At 36.6% G+C, this 17418-nt stretch overlaps 2 protein-coding genes across 2 annotated transcripts in view; one reads left to right on the forward strand and one right to left on the reverse strand.

Moving 5' to 3' along the window:
* Positions 1-7064, forward strand: part of sacs (sacsin molecular chaperone) — a 29786-nt gene extending 22722 nt beyond the window's left edge. Inside the window, 1 exon segment of the mRNA XM_046862514.1 lies at positions 2-7064. Within this exon segment, the coding sequence (XP_046718470.1) occupies positions 2-5103 (5102 nt within the window). The 3' untranslated portion in view covers positions 5104-7064.
* Positions 6580-17418, reverse strand: sgcg (sarcoglycan, gamma). The gene is made up of 9 exons (XM_046862515.1): positions 17138-17418; positions 12906-13094; positions 12654-12755; positions 11815-11902; positions 11312-11428; positions 9744-9816; positions 9111-9234; positions 8207-8427; positions 6580-7960 (listed from the first exon to the last, which is right to left on the reverse strand). Exons 2-8 carry the CDS (start codon positions 13092-13094, stop codon positions 8251-8253), a joined length of 870 nt encoding a protein of 289 aa, XP_046718471.1. The 5' UTR covers positions 17138-17418; the 3' UTR covers positions 6580-7960; positions 8207-8250.

Below are 17418 nucleotides of genomic sequence, written 5' to 3' on the forward strand. Positions count from 1 at the left end.
CTACCTTTTCACGTGAATGGGCATTTTGCCTTGGATTCTGCCAGAAGGAACCTGTGGAGGGATGACAATGGAGTTGGGGTAAGGAGTGACTGGAACAATAATCTAATGATGGCATTAATAGCCCCTGCTTACGTTGAGCTGCTAATTCAACTGAAACGTCGGCTGTTTCCTGGACATGATCCCACAGTAACAGTTCTACAAGGAACACCAGTTCACCAAGTCAAAGATATGTTGCGGAAGTTCTTGTTTTTCTTTCCTGTAAACAGACTGGACATTCAACCAGACTGGTACTGTTTGGTAAAAGCAATCTATCGCTGCATTCATGCAGACCTGAAAAGACTTTTGCCTGTCCTTAGGGCACCACATTTGGACAACACTGATATTATGCACTCAGCAATATACATTTCCTGGGTGAACACTTCCACCTCATCTAAAGGCAGAGCGTTCTTTGACAACTTGCTACAAGATGAGTTGCAGCACCTGAAAAACACAGAGTACAATATTAGCACACGTAAATCAGTGGCAGAAAACGTCTATAGGCTAAAGGCCATGCTTCTGGATGTAGGCTTCAATTTAGTCCACAGCTGTGATGAGACAGCTAGCCTCTACTTCTGCCTGGAAGATGCAGGTATTCCAGTCAGCTATGTGACACCCGAGGATGTCCGATGCTTCCTGCTGACCTTTTCATACCCAGACACGTCTTGTCAAGTTGGAAAACTGCCATGTCGACTACAACAGTCTAATTATAAGCTTTTTCACAGTCTGAAGCTTTTGGTGGACTACTGCTTCAAAGATATCGAGGAGGATGACATCAAAATTGAGGGGCTTCCACTGCTTTTGACAATGGACAACATCTTGCAAGTGTTCGACTCAAAACGCCCCAAATTCCTAACAAGCCATCATGAACTTGTTTCTTCGAGGCCAGAATTATTCATGCACACACTGTACATGAGATATGCCAACATTCTCTTTAAAGCAGGAGTGGCAAAGGTTTTTGACATAAGCAGCTTTGGAGATTTATTGGGATCTGTCCTACCACGAGAGTACAGAAACAGGGTCCCTGTGAAGTGGAGGGAAAACTATGCAAGTGAATCTTGGCTGAAAAGTGCGTGGCAATTCATCAGTGAAAATATTGGCATCAAAGATGACCCAACCGAGGTTAAGCCAAAATTTGAGACAGCTATAGAGACCCTTAAAGATTGGGCCCTACTACCAGGGATCAAGTTTATGGTATCAAGCAACAAGCTAACTGTGCCAGAACATGATGCTTTGTTACCTTTCAGCCTAATGTATGCTGCCATTTTCCCCAATGGACAAAATGAAAAGGTTTTCCACACCCTGATGAAAGCTGGATGCCTACAAGTAGCAGTAAATAAAATGTGTGCAAAAGAGAGTCCAATCCTGAATTTACTGGCCCAGTACACAGCAAATATCGACAATCCTTCAAGCATTTTAAGATCACTTGAGTACATGATTCAGACATCAACTTTTAAAGCAGGGAGCTTGACTGACAAGGATTGTGAAGCACTCTTGTTGTACTTTAACTCAAATTTGACAAATTTATGTCAAGATGATGTGCAAAGTCTTAAATTGCTACCATGTTACAGAGCTGTCAGTGGACAGCATATTAGCATTGCGAACTTTGGAGCTTGTTACATACTGACCAAAAGCATTCCATCAATTGACATGGAAAAATGGGCACACACGACATCCTCAACTTTTCTGGCTGACAATCCACAGCTGAAAGAACTGTATACCTTTCTTGGGTGCAGTCCAATTGATGACCTGGAAGTCTATCTGAAGCACCTCCTCCCGAAGTTTGACATTCTCTCCCATGATGCCAAAATACAACACCTCATTTACCTGAAGGAGAGGCTATTATCAATGGAGGAATCCTGCTCCATTAAAGATCAGCTCTATGAAAAACTGGAAAATTTGTCATTTATATATGACTCAACAAGCAGACTAAAACCTCCCAAAGCCTTTTATGACCAAACTGTGAAAGTGTTTGAAGTGATGCTTCCAACAAAATCTTTCATCCCCATGGACTTCTTCAAGAAAATTGAGCAAGTATTGAGACCAAAAAATGGAACATCACTCCTGCCTTCATGGATTACATTCCTGCGCAAGATAGGTTTAAAACATAGTGTGTCTCAACAACAAGTTCTCCAGTTTGCGAAAGAAATCAGCATCAAGGCACAGACAGAGAACTGGTCTAAAGAAAAAGTTCAGACCATCGTCGATGTTCTCTTGAATCACATTTTTAATGAAAGAACAGATCTCTTTGAGGGAGCGTTTCTCAAGGAGCTCTCGAATATCTCATTTTTATGTCCAGAATGTGCACCAGCAGAACTTGTCAGACTTCATCCTCAACACCAAGAAATTAATAGCACTCTTCCTTTAATTCGTTTCAGTGGGTCTCAGGTTAACCCAAAATTTAAACAAACTGACATCATGCAATTACTTTGGACATCTTGCCCAATTCTACCAGAAAAGGCTACTCCGACAACCATAAAAGACCAAGAAGGAAGCACTCTTTCAGGCCAAGAGCAGCTTGAACAGATTTTGACTATGTTAAATGTAAATACAGATCCACCCTTGGAAAAGGTCATTAGCAACTGCAAAAACATCTGCAGTATCACAAATGTGGATGATGACACTGTCAAAACAAGGAATAAAGTATTGAGGAGAACCTATGAATTCCTTAATGCAGATAAACGGGAATTTCGTTACCACTTGCGAGGGGTCGCATTTGTTATGGTAGAAGAGGGCTGGAAACTTCTGAAAGCAGAGGAAGTTGTAATAAATCTGGACAATGAATCAGATTTTAAGCCATATTTATACAAACTTCCACTTGAACTTGGTACCTTTCACCAGCTGTTCAAATTATTGGGCACAGAGGACATTGTATCAACAAAACAATATGTTGAAGTTTTGTATCGCATATACAGAAGCTCAGAAGGTAAGCAGCTTGACCCTAATGAAATGAGAACAGTAAAAAGAGCAGTTTCTGGACTCTTCAAAAGTCTCCAGAATGACCCAGTACAGATTCGCAAAGATCTAGAGACTCTCCGAGATTTAACCTTTTATCTACCAAGTCATGATGGTCGGCTTGCCAAGTCAAACAGTTTAGTCTTTGATGATGCACCACATTATAAGAGCAGAATACAGGGTAACGTTGGAGTACAAATGCTTGTTGACATGAGCCAGTGTTACCTTGGCAAAGACCATGCTTTCCACACTAAGCTTATTATGTTACTTCCACAGAAATTGAGGCCCAGACTTTTGAGTAGTATCTTAGAGGAACAACTCGATGAAACATCTCAAAAAATGTGCCAGTTTGGAGCCCTCTGCTCACTTCAGGGTAGGCTCCAGCTCCTTCTTTCCTCTGAGCAGTTCATCACAGGGCTAATAAGAATAATGAAGCATGAGAATGACAATGCATACATGGTCAATGAGGATAAAGCCATTCGACTCTGCAAAGCACTTTGTGAGGGATTGAAGGTATCTTGTTTTGAGAAACTACAGACAACATTGCGAGTTAAAGGCTGCAGTCCTATTCCACACAGCCGGAGCGAAACTTTGGCCTTTTTGAAACGATATGGTCCGTCAGTTATTCACCTCTACATTCAACATTCAGATAGCAAAGATATAAATTTTCTTCTTGCTCTTGCAATGACCCTCAAGTCTGCTACGGACAACCTGATTTCGGACACTTCTTATCTTATTGCTATGCTGGGTTGCAATGACATTTACAGAATCACAGAAAAGCTAGACAATCTTGGTGTAAAGTATGACTCAACCGAGCCTTCAAAGCTTGAGCTTCCACTTCCTGGGACGCCAATACCTGCAGAGATACATCATTTGCTGCTAATGGACCCAATGAATGTTTTCTATCCTGGAGAGTATGTGGGCTACCTAGTTGACTCTGAAGGAGGAGATATTTTAGGCTCCTATCAGCCAACCTACACATATGCTATTATTGTTCAAGAAGTAGAAAGAGAAGAGGATGAGAACCCAGGTTTTCTTGGTAAATGCTTTCAAATTGACATTGGATATAGTGAATACAAAATTGTAAGCTCCCTTGATCTGTATAAATTTTCCAGACAAGATGACAGCACCAACAATCGAGATGGTGCACCAGCAACCCCAACAAGCCCATCAGAGAGTTCCTCCACAGGCTCCAGAATGCCACCACCTATTTTTCATGGCAAGAAAAATCACATACCACCACCAAAAAAAATGTCTCCTAAAAAGATTAAGCTCAATGCATTACCTGAAATTTTGAAAGAAGTTACTTCAGTTGTAGAACAGGCTTGGAAGCTTCCTGAAACTGAGAGAAAGAAGATTATTCGAAGGTTGTATCTGAAGTGGCACCCAGACAAGAATGCCGAAAACCTTGAGATAGCCACAGAGGTCTTTAAGCACTTACAAAATGAGATCAGCAGGATGGAGAAGCAAGCACACGCAGAGCAGACTGCAGACAGAACATCAAGGAGAACGTTCTCTGCATCGTCAACTCGTTTCCATTCAGAGAAATTCTCATTTCAAAGGTTTTACACCTCATGGAACCAAGAAGCAACAAGCCATAAATTTGAAAGGCACCACTTTAGAGATCAGTTTGCAAGTTATTCAGGAACATCGCATTCAAGTCGTTTCTTTGTGCCACCATCATTTAAGTCAGTTGGAAACCCTGTGGAGGCAAGAAGATGGCTAAGGCAAGCAAGAGCAAACTTTTCAGCTGCAAGAAATGATCTTCATAAAAATGCAAATGAGTGGGTGTGCTTCAAGTGCTATCTGGCCACCAAATTAGCATTAATTGCTGCAGACTATGCAGTCAGAGGAAAGTCAGACAAAGATGTGAAACCCACAGCTCTGGCACAGAAGGTGGAAGAGTACAATACTCAACTAGCTGGATTGGTTAAGGATGTCAACATCTTGGAAGGTTACGGTGTTGATAGCCTCCGAACCCGCTATCCTGACCTCTTGCCCTTTCCTCAGATTCCTAATGATAGGTACACTTCAGAAGTTGCAATGAGAGTAATGGAATGTACAGCTCGAATAATTGTCAAACTAGAAGCTTTTGTGCAGCAAAAAATATGACACATCAGAAAAAATACCCAACAGTTACATCAAGAAAAACAACACAAATGGTGGCCTTGTGCAATAAGAATATTTCAAGCAAAAGTGTCTGACCTTCTGACCCTTATGCACAGTACCATAAATGGTGCTAAATTCCCATGTTTATTGCAAACAGTTGCTTGTATATGTCCAGACAAATGCCTGAGCCTGAAAACATTTCTGTTTCTGTAACTTCATTTTTAGTGTGAAACTTTCTGACATGCAAGTGTATATAACGCTAAAAGGCATAGCAATATTTTTATTTTTACTATAAAGTTTGTGTTCACCTTATGTACAGAAACAAACAAGAATATGCTGCTTTTTTACTTCATGTTTTATATCAAAGTATTTTTCTTGGTGCAGTCATTTAGTTGACTGTAATGGCCTGTAATTTGCATGTAATTCGCACTGCACTATATTGTGTAAGAAGCACTCATGTGAATGCTGAAGTTCAATTGAGCAGAGATGCACACATGGAGTGTTTCAGTTTAACAATGCAAAAACTGGCCTACTTGTCCTCTGAACTCTGGGGTATATATAAATATGTGTTGAAGCTTTGTCATTTTTTTTAGATGCAATATAGAAACTACCATATTGTGTATAGCAGCTGATGGAAGAATTTGTTAATAGACAGATAATCCAGTCTATGAAAAATGAAAGCGCACCTTTTTGTTTTAACCAGACTAAAATAAACCTACTCTGTTAGTCCGTTATTACTGCAAGAACCTTCTTGTAAGGCTATGGTTAAAAAAAAATAAAAACAATTGTTTTTTTGCCATGCGATTGTTTTATTTACTTATTTTTCCTAGAGTTGTATCATAGTATTCTCAAATGATTTCTGCATTCCAAATACTTTAACATGTCAGTCAGTCTTCATTAGTGATCTGATGGGTTTTTTAAACAGTAAAAAATTGGTTGCCCTAAAGCAGTTCAAGTAAACACTTGGAAAAAAAAGCTTCATTTCAAAATCAAGATATAATTCAATATAATAATTCAATCATACTGAGTTTAGTGTAGGCAAAAACTCCTTTGTATCTCGCTATACATGACTGTTAATGTATTTTGCCAGCTAATAAATAGTAAGAGCATATGATTGCATGACGTAAATAAATTGCTTTAAGTACGTTGTATTTGCTACCAGGACAAGTGCTGACTGAAAGATCCACTTTCCATTATACCCCCCAGTGTTTGTTACAAGTGGCAACTTGTATGATGTTAGTGATATGCACTTTAAAATCATGAATGGAGTTTGGTATGGATTGGGGAACTATAGTTTTTTGCTGTCTTTGAGTACACTGTTATTGTTTTTGTCTTTATTCTTCTCACACACTGTGAAACAAACGGATATAAATCTAGAGATTTGTCTTTTGGTTTTAATTTAGGCTATATTTTCATGAAAGACCATTGCAACTAAAACACTGGAAACCGCATCCACATGCATTTTGTTGATGACTTGTCTTTTTTTTTTTTTTTTTTTTTTTTTACTTTCATACGGATTTCATGCCTTATTACAGCTCTGTTTGTTTGGAATCAATCACAGATACAACAGATTTTTTAACTCTCTCAATGTATAATCTGTCATACAGTGTATCTCTTATCAACAGTGCCATAGAGCTAATAAATTTCACATCACCCCATATGTGTGTGTACTGTCATGCAGTCGGCCTGTCAATGGACTGTAAAACAGAACATAGGCTTTAGGAATATCAGGCTTAAAGCTTCCATGCTGTCAGCTTTACTACCTAAATCAATCTATCAGTTAAATTTCTCTATGAATATTAAACCATGCTATAGATGTACCATAAAAATGTGTATGTACACAGTACTAACTGGGTTTATTTTACAGCTAATACATAGAAACAAATGTAGTTATTTAAAAAGAATCCAAAAAAGAACTGTGGATATTATTACCAGTATTGAATAAAAAGCTAGATAACATCTTACATTGTGGTTGTTACATGATTGAGTCATTGTCCTAAAATATGAACACATGAAGAGAGAAATCTGTACAATGCTTTATTGATCACTACCTGAATTATGGCAAAAATGATGATTTTAGACATTCCTCAGATTGATAAGTACATAAAAAGTTTAGCTTGTGCCTGTGTGTCATTATGTATACCCCAATGAACTTGCACTGGGGTCTGTTTTGCCCATAAAAGTTTAACTTTGAAATTGTAAAATTTAGAACTTAAAACCCAATGTTAATCTTTTGCTTTCTGTGGGGTCTCAAGTAGAACCATCTTCCGTTAAAATTAGTAAATTACCTTCAAATATTAGATAAAACCATAGCGAACCCATAAAGAATGTTATTTTATTTTCAATAATGATGATTTTGGGGGAAATTGCGTCTTCAAATTTTACCCCAGAACATTTTAATACTATGGTAATGATTTTCCATACTTTAATTATTCATATATTTTATATTATATGACTGCTATATCTGAGGCAACCAAGAAGAAAATCTATTCTTTATTTACACAAAAAACATCACATTTTGTTTTTTGGTACACACACAAAAAAAAAAAAATCCTCACAAAAACATATAAAAGATTACTCAACCAGAGACACATTGTGGCTGGATTTACTTGGACCATCTTCATTTTTTCATACACTTTTGCTGATATTAGTTTATTTAAATCTTAACAAATACTTTTTGCTGTAAAATCATTAAATCATTTAAGCAAGCTGGACAGATTCATGTTTTGTTTACACACCTAACAATAGTTTTGCTGTTGCTCCTTAACAGTAATCATATTTACTACACAAGTTTTGCGTATTGCACTATAAAATCATATTGCATAGGATGTACGCTGTGACCAGCCCCCTTTTGCCCAGCCTAGTTTGGTAAAACAGAGAAAAAGACAATAAAAATGTAAAATAATTACCACTCACAAACAATGGTATTGCAAATTTTTGTGACATTAACATGTATGCATTCCAGGTACATAATGTACTCAGGCTCAAACTTTCACCACCTAAAGAATAATGTGCTTCCTCTTGGGACTGGTGTATCAAAATTGTGCTTTTTTGCACCCTATGTGAGAATTCTGCAACAAAAGCAATTCAGCAGAAAATCCCTCACCAAATTATTATCTCATGAGTAGCAGTTCACAGATGCTCTGGACTTCAGCACTCTTGGCTTTCACTGCAGGTAGAGGAGAGCCCAGCTTTGGAGAGGAACAGCTTGCCACTGGGACACACACACACTTCAAACATGTTGTACAGCCCCTGAGAGCCACCTGGTGATCCTGCTTCACCTGTCGGTAACTTAGGAAGACGAATGGTTTCAGCATCTAAAACCAGCTGCAATAGAGAAGTAAACATGAGGTTTTCACATGTTTAATTACTTAAAACACAGAAAGTCAATATACAGTATTTTAATATTTTATTCTAGAATGGCCATGTTAACTTCTGTTTACCAAAAGTCAGATTTTCCTCATGCCTAATCACCTTTATTGAAGCAGAGCATAGACAACAACCTAAAATGGATTATAATGTTTTTCACTAACTTGTAAAGTCTATGCAAGCTTGAGGGGACATAACAAATGTTAGAAAACATTAAATAAATAAATGTAATAAAAATATTCATTTGAATATTTCCACTTTTCACTCAAGGTGTTGTGTAAAATAATATAATGCATGAGGAAATTTGGGCTATAAAATTTCAAAAGAATGCACAATGTTTTTTGCTGTACATATCATAAATATAAATAGTATCTTAGTAATTTTATGCAACTTTTAAAAAACAGACAGCACAAAAACAAAAATTATTTGTATTTCCCTGCTCATTTGAAATCTAGGGTCAGACCACTAAGTCAGCCATGAGATGGTACTCTTAGAGCTGTAATCCACCCCACTGAGCCACCACTGTGCTAATTATATTAGGGTACATTACTATACTCAAAAAAAAAATGTTTTTGCATGTAGTTCATATTGCTGTTAGAATAACTGGTCTAAATGCATGAGTGGTGTCACTGTACACTTACAAGACCCTCGGTTGACTGCAAAATAACATCCAGACTTGATTCAGCATCTATATTCCCAGCCAAAGCTTTGATGTAAACACCTCTGGGGGCTTCCATGCTCAAAGACCTTGTTGGAGACTCCAACCTTGAAGAAACAGCAAACGTTCAAGGAAATATTAATGCAAGTTTCAAACACAAGGTGGCATCAAGTCCTTGAATAAATACCAAGAATATGCCATACATAAGCATACATCATGGTTTTATAGAAAATAGAGAGCTATTACATGAATATATTAATATTCTTTTTTTATTGATCAAAAAATATCTATATATATTTGGCATAATAAAATCTTACTGATCGTCAATAGCTTTAATGTATTAATGCACGTAGGTTAGGTGTTCTTTTACAGAAAAAAAATCCTTCAGCTTAGATAACTTCCAGATGACTCATAAAGGCGGTTAGTCATAATATACCACAAATGACTATTACCCTCCAGGAATCCCTAAATAAATCTATTCTAAAAAGTAAGCAATTTAGAACCCCAGAAACTTGTACAAACAGCAATCATTACTTTGAAATTCCTCCTACTTTCAACTTCTACTTTCTCTTATGTGCAAGGTTGCTCAAATTTCAGTCAGTTGTCCCACACTCACCTAAGGTCTTTCAGGGGCTCGGCTTTGACCATTGGAGTCTCAACAGAGTGCTCAAACAGCGCACCTTGAGGACCTAAACAACAAAACAGTGTGCTGTGAAAATAGCTTCTCACAGTAGGATGCATATATATATATATATATATATATATATATATATATATATATATATATATATATATATATATATATATATATAACCTGAGCTATTTGTGCTCTATTTCAGCTATTTTGCATTATTTTGCAAGATCTCTGCCATTTTAATGACCAAATTCTGTCATTCTAACTTATCTTTTACTGTGTTAACTGAATAATACATTGTATAGTGTATAACTTAATAATAAGCTGGGACTGCACATAGAAGTTTATATATGTTTTCAGAATTTGAAGTAATGCTTCATAGATTTATACCGATTTCAGTTCAGTCAGTAATATTTTATTGTAACCTTTTGTTAAAATGTACAGACAGTGTCTGGATCTTGGGATCAAAGGGACCCTGGAGATGTGTAGTGGTATATATAAGCAGGTTATTTGGACCCTAATTTGCCTTTACTGAGTGTGTCAGTGTTTGTATGCGTTTGGTGTCCAGGGTGTATTTTTTGCATCATTCCTAGTATTCTTAAGATTCTTGAAATTAATTAATTAAGGTCACTAATAATATGTGATTGATCAAATATGTGACATGTGTGCCTGTTTAGAGTCGTTGGCATGCTCACAACTTTAATCTGCTATTGAAGATATGTAGTAAGAATAAAGGTCTAACTAGCTCAAGGTTTTTTGGAAGGTAATATGGTATTGATGCATATTTCAGTGCAACAATTTGTCATGAACTATAAGATGGATATTGTTAAAGCCTGCAGTCTTTCCACTGGCTTGTTTGTTGTGTGAACATGACTGATTGAAGCCAGGAAAGAAAAACAAAACAACCCAGTGATGCTATTTTTTATGTGAGGAACAGTCACTGCATTGGCCTTAACATGGATTAGCACATAAGAACAGTATATGAGTGTCAGTATAATAGAGTATAGCCGTTGGTGTGAATCTTGTTATGTATCAGCTGGATGCCACCTTAATCTCAGTGACTTTTTATGCCAGACAAGAGTTGGACATGCAAAGAGTGACCCCATAATTATAAATCTGTCTGAGTCACTATTCACTGATTGTCACACAGTAAGGGTTCCTTTCAATTCAGACTGAAAAATGACAAGACGAGAACAGAAGATCTAGAAATGTGTGCAATATCAATGTAAATCCAGTCAATTAAACATTTTTTATATAATAAGCAAAAATAAAAACAATAATACATTTTTAATAAAATAAAGCAAAAGATAGAGGTCAGAACCTCATGAACCTCATGAACCTCACCAGCACCACAGCACCTTTTTTAATAAAGTATACTGTTTTCAGTAGTTTGGGCATTATTGGGTGATCAGTGCTGATTGTAATGATAATGATGATGATGATGATGATGATGGGGATTGTGTGTTCAATCTCATTATAATTGATTCCCATCTAAGTTTGCATTTAAAGATGGCCTTCAAATTTGTGTATAATCAAATGACCAAAAGTACCTGTAACTCTTAGTTTCCCTGTTCCCACAACCGCTTCTTTTCCATCAGCATAAAACAGAGTCTTGTCACTTGAGCTGACAATAAAATGTTTCCCAAATGCCTTGGCCTGTCCTGGACCTGTGAGATAAACCAGGCAAACCATAAAACCACAATACCCAGTATGTGGGTCCACAGCTGATTTTAAAATGTAACAGTATAAATTACACTGTATCTGTTCATGGATTTGAATTTTAGGATTGAAGTTCATTAAACAAAACATTAACTTACTGTAACAAATAACATTTTCAATTCATTGACTGCATATTGAAAAACACAATGCATAATGATGATAATAATAATAATAATAATAATAATAATAATAATAATAATAATCTGCAGTGTAATCTATCATTAATTAAAAATATTTTCATTGCATTAATTTATTATTAATCAGACCAAAAATAGCTACTGACTTTCAGTCAGTGTAAAAAAAAAAGTAGTACAAAAAGTAGACACTTTCATACCTACAGACACACTTCCAGTTACATCTCCATTCTCATTGCGGGCGTTCAGTGTCACATTATCAGTGGAGTGCATCAGCAGGGCTGAGTGCTAAAAGAAAGCAGTAGCATTAGTTTGAATTTTGGTAACTGACATTTATTTGAAGAGGTGAATCATGTGTAAAAGGTCCTGCGCAACTAAGAGGAATTTCATTAGAGAAACACAGTTAAACTGAGTGAATTATTTGCATGCATAAATTAACAGACGCGTTCATATAATTTGAGGAAACTGGAACAGTTTAAATTCCATTGATAGTTGTGAGACTGTCTGGCTTCCCAAAGGGCAAACTCTTCAATTTTAATTAAGTGTGTGCTCAAAGATAAACAGAACATGCTGAAACCATAGCCTGTTAGCCACAGGAACAAACAATAAATGTTCCCAGCTGCTACAAGCCATAAACTCTTTTCTAAAGCCAGTGACGTGAGCAGAGAGGGAAAGAGGTGAGATTAAAGGATGTACATAATCCCCTTTCTGTGTAAAGAAATGCCACCATATGCCATATACACCACTTTCCATTCATGAAAAGTCTCTGGATAATTCCGCCTTCACATTTTTTGGACCTTCACCCAAAATCCCCTTTCGCTAACAGAAATTATCAGCAGCAAATGTCTGCACACATCAAACACAACCATTAATCACGTAGAAACACCTCTCAGACTAACAAACAATGAATACTGAACATGGCTACTTCCTGTTACAGCCAAAAATGTAGAACCCTGTAGTGCATGTTTCTATTTAGCATATCAGCTCATAATGTACATTTTTGTCAACAATGTGTGCAGGAAGACAGCCTATATGATACCTCTCTGGAGTCAATCTCTTCCGCATAAACTGGGAAAAGAAACTCAGACTCTCCCTCCAACCTCACCCCATCTTCTGTGACCTGGAGGTATCCCATGCCATCCTGCAAAACATAAAATAACCTCCTATTATGGCTGCTTAGCATTTTTAAATGTATAAGCATCTCTTTGCTTAAAGTGTGGTATGAAATGCCACTTAGATAATCTTGTAGTATAGACATACACTTGTACAAAGAAATTCTTTTTTATTTTACCGTATTGAACCACATCACCCTTAGGATCCAGATTGTGAGGCCAAAATTCACCACCAGGATGATAATTAGAAGCAGGACAAACAGATATAGGCAACGTTTCCTCCAACCATAGATGCCAATCTTATATATGGAGTCTGCAACAGCAACACTAGACTCATCTGTAGTGCTGATGTATTGTTCACGAACCATCTGCAAAGAAACATTAATGTATAAAGAATTTATGTATTTGTGTGGCCATGCATGTGTGTAGTTGCAGTGTGCTGCAATGCCATGATCTGTAGCTGCACCTATTAACTCTCCAGATATCCGTCTGTAACTGTGTCTGCATTTGAATTTTGGCTCTGATAATTCTTCATCCTGAGATGCATCATTTCAATTCACAATTGGTCTCAACTAAAAAGGAGGACTGTATTTTTGTGTACCTGCCCACAATATATTCTAACAACTGACCAGGCAGTTACAAAGAATAAATGAAAAAATGTTAAACATTTGAAAAAATATGCTTTCTTTTCATATTTGTTAAGTGCACTTTATCTGTTAATTGCAAATAATGAACTTATATTCAGTTACACCTGCAGTGTTTGCAATGTTGTTTCTATAACACTCGCTCTGCAATAAGAGGAGCACAAACCTTCACAAAGTGCAAAATCCATTTCTCTTTGGGGCATACCCCTCCATTTTATATTCATTAATTCATTAATTAATACATTTTGATTAGTTCTGTAACCACATGCCCTGATATATTTTATACTTTACATATAACATTTATATGTTGTGGATTATATACAGACAAATGACCCTAAATAATCGTTGATAATATTTAGAATTCTTCAAACATTGCTTTTACTCTAAATCTAACACAACTTGTTTGACTAGTTAGATGTCTCTGGGCTATTTGGACTTAATGAATGAAATCTTAGGATTGAAAATGCATCTCTGAAAGAAAGGTAAGTTCCAAGGAGCATGGCAGGACTTCTATTTTGTTATCTGAAGTAACCTGGAGAAACCATGAACCATGATTCAACAGATCATGCAACTTATTAGGGCTCCCCTAAAAAGATTAACCAAAGAATCCTTAAGTTTTCTGTATTCTCTCAATATTTTTAATAGTGTGCCAGTGTCATTTCGATTCTATGTCTTTTTAACTTGCAATGTGGGGGAAGTGTCATAGACGCTTATAAAACATGCTCTCTAATCTTTATAAATAATGTAAATCATAATGCTACAGCAGGATGAATTCAAAAGTCTACAGAAACATTATGTCTGCCAGATTACAGAGAATTGAATCGAATCTGATCACAAGGTTGTATAGCAGGATAATGAAGAAATATACACACTTCATTAGGAGAAATTGTAACATGTTTGAAGTTAACCAAGTCATTCACCAGCCCTTAGCCTATTTCAACAGCAGTTCACTTCCTGAAGAGAAGAATGGAGGGACAAACCCACAATACAAGCAAAACTGAAGGAGACTGCAGTACTATTCTCGAAAAACATCACAAAGAAGAATATAACAATTTGGTGATGTCAGTAGGTTTTTACATTGAGGCAGGATTTGCAATCAAGGGATATACAACTGAATATTTGGTGTTAAGTTCTTTATAAACGTAATAGTGTACATTATTTGACCAAATACATAGTTTAAAATGTTATTCCTGATGTTCCTGAACATTCGGTCCCGCTGCGGATTCCCGCCGAAAGCCATGAGTTCCGAATCGCGAATTATCGGGGTTGACTGTACATATATATGTACAGTCATATATATTATATAATCATTTTGGTTTCTTCAAAGACAGTAAGGAGCTTAGTTTATTTGTTTGAGGAGATGCAAAGTGTGCACAATATATATATTCTTAATAGTAGACGTCATTGTGCACACTTTGCATAGAGCTATTCCTACTTACTCTGCTAGTTTTCTCTAGCTTCTGATTTTGCTGTCACGTGAGCTGCGACAACTGCCTGTTTGTGGAGTGTAAATTTAGATTCTATATTTATGATGCCTCCCTGCGATTTGACCCAAAGCATGGAGCACGACATAGGTTTTAATAAATAAACTTACCCTACTGACTCACTGGCTCTAATTTCTCACAATAAAAATGGGAGAAGAAGCACCACACTGTATATATCTGACAGATCAGTAATGCCTTTGCTATAAGATTTATTATCCCTTCCAGTATTTTACCTCAGAAATAATGATATGACCAAATGTCTGCAGCTTTATCCTTTTAAAAGATAACAAGCAAAGGCATGTTCCTAATGTCTATCCAACTACAGTCGATATGAGTATTGTATTCCAAATAAGGTTACAACAGAATATGTTGACCTATCTAATACATTTTATTAAAGAAATAAAACATGGATGTCCAAAATACATAAAGTTTGCAGTGTTAATGTTTTTAATATGAATTTTATATAGCAGATATGACAGGAAAAATATTGGGCAATTGTCAGCAGTGAAATATGTGCCCTAATTCAAACAGCAAAATTGTGTGTTATGAAATACATCAGTATGTAGTAAATCTAATTACATTTCATGTCAAGCATAAATAATGCTCTATTCAGAAATGCACTCTTTCTATTAAGATTTCATGAGTAAATGAAATGGCCCATATGTTGTTTTCATATGAACTAAAAGTAAGAATATTTTAAGATCTGAGGGAGAGTTTTTTTAATTACTGGCAACTTGCTTAGTCCAAAAATTCAAAAGTGTTGCTTTTAGTTGTTTTTACAATTTACTTAAGATTTTGTGAAAACTTTTGGAAAGTTGCCTTCTTTCTGCAAATCTCAGTAAACACATTTTTCACCACCAGCTTTTAAAATGTGAACCCATAATTCTCTTGTGACAGGAACAAATGCTTTATCAGTCTTTCTCCATAGCAGAAATACGTTCTTAACAAGCTAAATGTTTGCAGTCAACTTCCCCCCTTCCCAGTTTTAGAGCTAGTAAAGATTTTTTAGAGGGAACAATAGTGAAGTGTGATCAATAAAATGAGCACAAAAATGTATTTCTGGCTATTCTAAGCAACAAAAAAAACAAATTTCTCTGGCCTGCTGGATATGAAATATCTCTCCTAACCAGGATCCAGGCTCTCCTTAGGATCTGTCACACATGCTTTACATACCCGGCAATGATAAATACTTTCTATTTCACAACACACAAAAAAGGATCTCCTCAGGGGGTGGACCTTCTGTTATGAACAATCCAGTCAACCTAGGAAATTGCCTTCCTCAGTATCATATAACAATTGTAAACATTTATAATAAGCATGAAAAAGTGTACTAAAGTCTGAAACGAATGCACTGTATGTGAAAAAAAGTTGAGGCAGGAGTTGAACCTACAAATTTAAAACCAACCTTTCCATGGCAACTTATCCAAACATTGCTTTGTTTTGGACTTCTCACTTTTTCCATTTGTTCCTTAGAGCTTAATAGAAGGAGACACCCCTTGTGTAGGCAAACAGATCAAATCCACATTAACCAAATATTTATTGAGAACTTGAAGATAACACATCACTAATAGTTCTTAGTTTTTAACTCTCAATCATATTTTTCCATTAACATTTCCTACTTATGTGCAGTCTGTTTTTCCCCTAACTCCATCATAGCTGCCAAGACAAGAACACTGTATCACCCACTACATACTGTTTTCTGAAACCACTGAGTCCTAACATTAACTAAGATTCCAGGCTCCTTGTGGTGTAAAAGCCTGACATGATGAAGTAGCATGAAGGCTTGTGGAGGTTTAAATTGCTCTCGTCCATATGAAGTTCTTGGAGGATACAAACCATCAGAGAAGAAACTGTACATGTTTTTACCCCCCCTTGGTCTAATCATGTCTGCATAACTCCACTACACTGTAATGCCACAAGCTGCTAAAAATAGGCATTTAGACTTTTCTTCTAATGTTAAAGGAAACGAACATAGAAAGTGTTTAAAACAATGTCTAGAGATTTGGGCACTCAAGGAAAAAGTCCACAATACTTTAATCCAAAAATACACATTTCTACATTGATGGTAGCAAATTTTCCCAGAGAAAGAAGGAAACTAAATACCAAATGAACATTTAAACACTAGTTATAATTAAAAACATGCTTCCTATAGGTACTCAGAAAAGAAATCTAAGGAAGGTATCATTTTCAGCAAAGCACTGTCACACAAGGTAAACCAGGCAATGTAGGATTTTATAGCCACAATAAGTGAAAGAAGAAAAGAATAAAGCAAACGTTGCTTACCCTTGCTACTGTGCTGTGCACTGACACGCAGCCTGGCTGTCTTCTGTGCAGCGGCAGCAGCAACACAGGAATCCCTGCACTCGTCTGTCTGTCAAGAGCTCAGCAGCTGCCTCTCATAAATCTGATTCTGGATCAGCTCCAGCCAAACATGAAGAGAGGCAACTCACCCCCACTTCCGCCTCTTAACAGTCTCCTCTCCGATTTTCGAAGCAACTTCTCATAGCTTTACAACAGCTCGACAGAGGACCATTTGAGTATTGTGTGCTGTCAGTATTAGGACT

Source organism: Silurus meridionalis, chromosome 12 (genome assembly GCF_014805685.1).
Source record: "Silurus meridionalis isolate SWU-2019-XX chromosome 12, ASM1480568v1, whole genome shotgun sequence".
Taxonomy (NCBI): Eukaryota; Metazoa; Chordata; class Actinopteri; order Siluriformes; family Siluridae; genus Silurus; species Silurus meridionalis.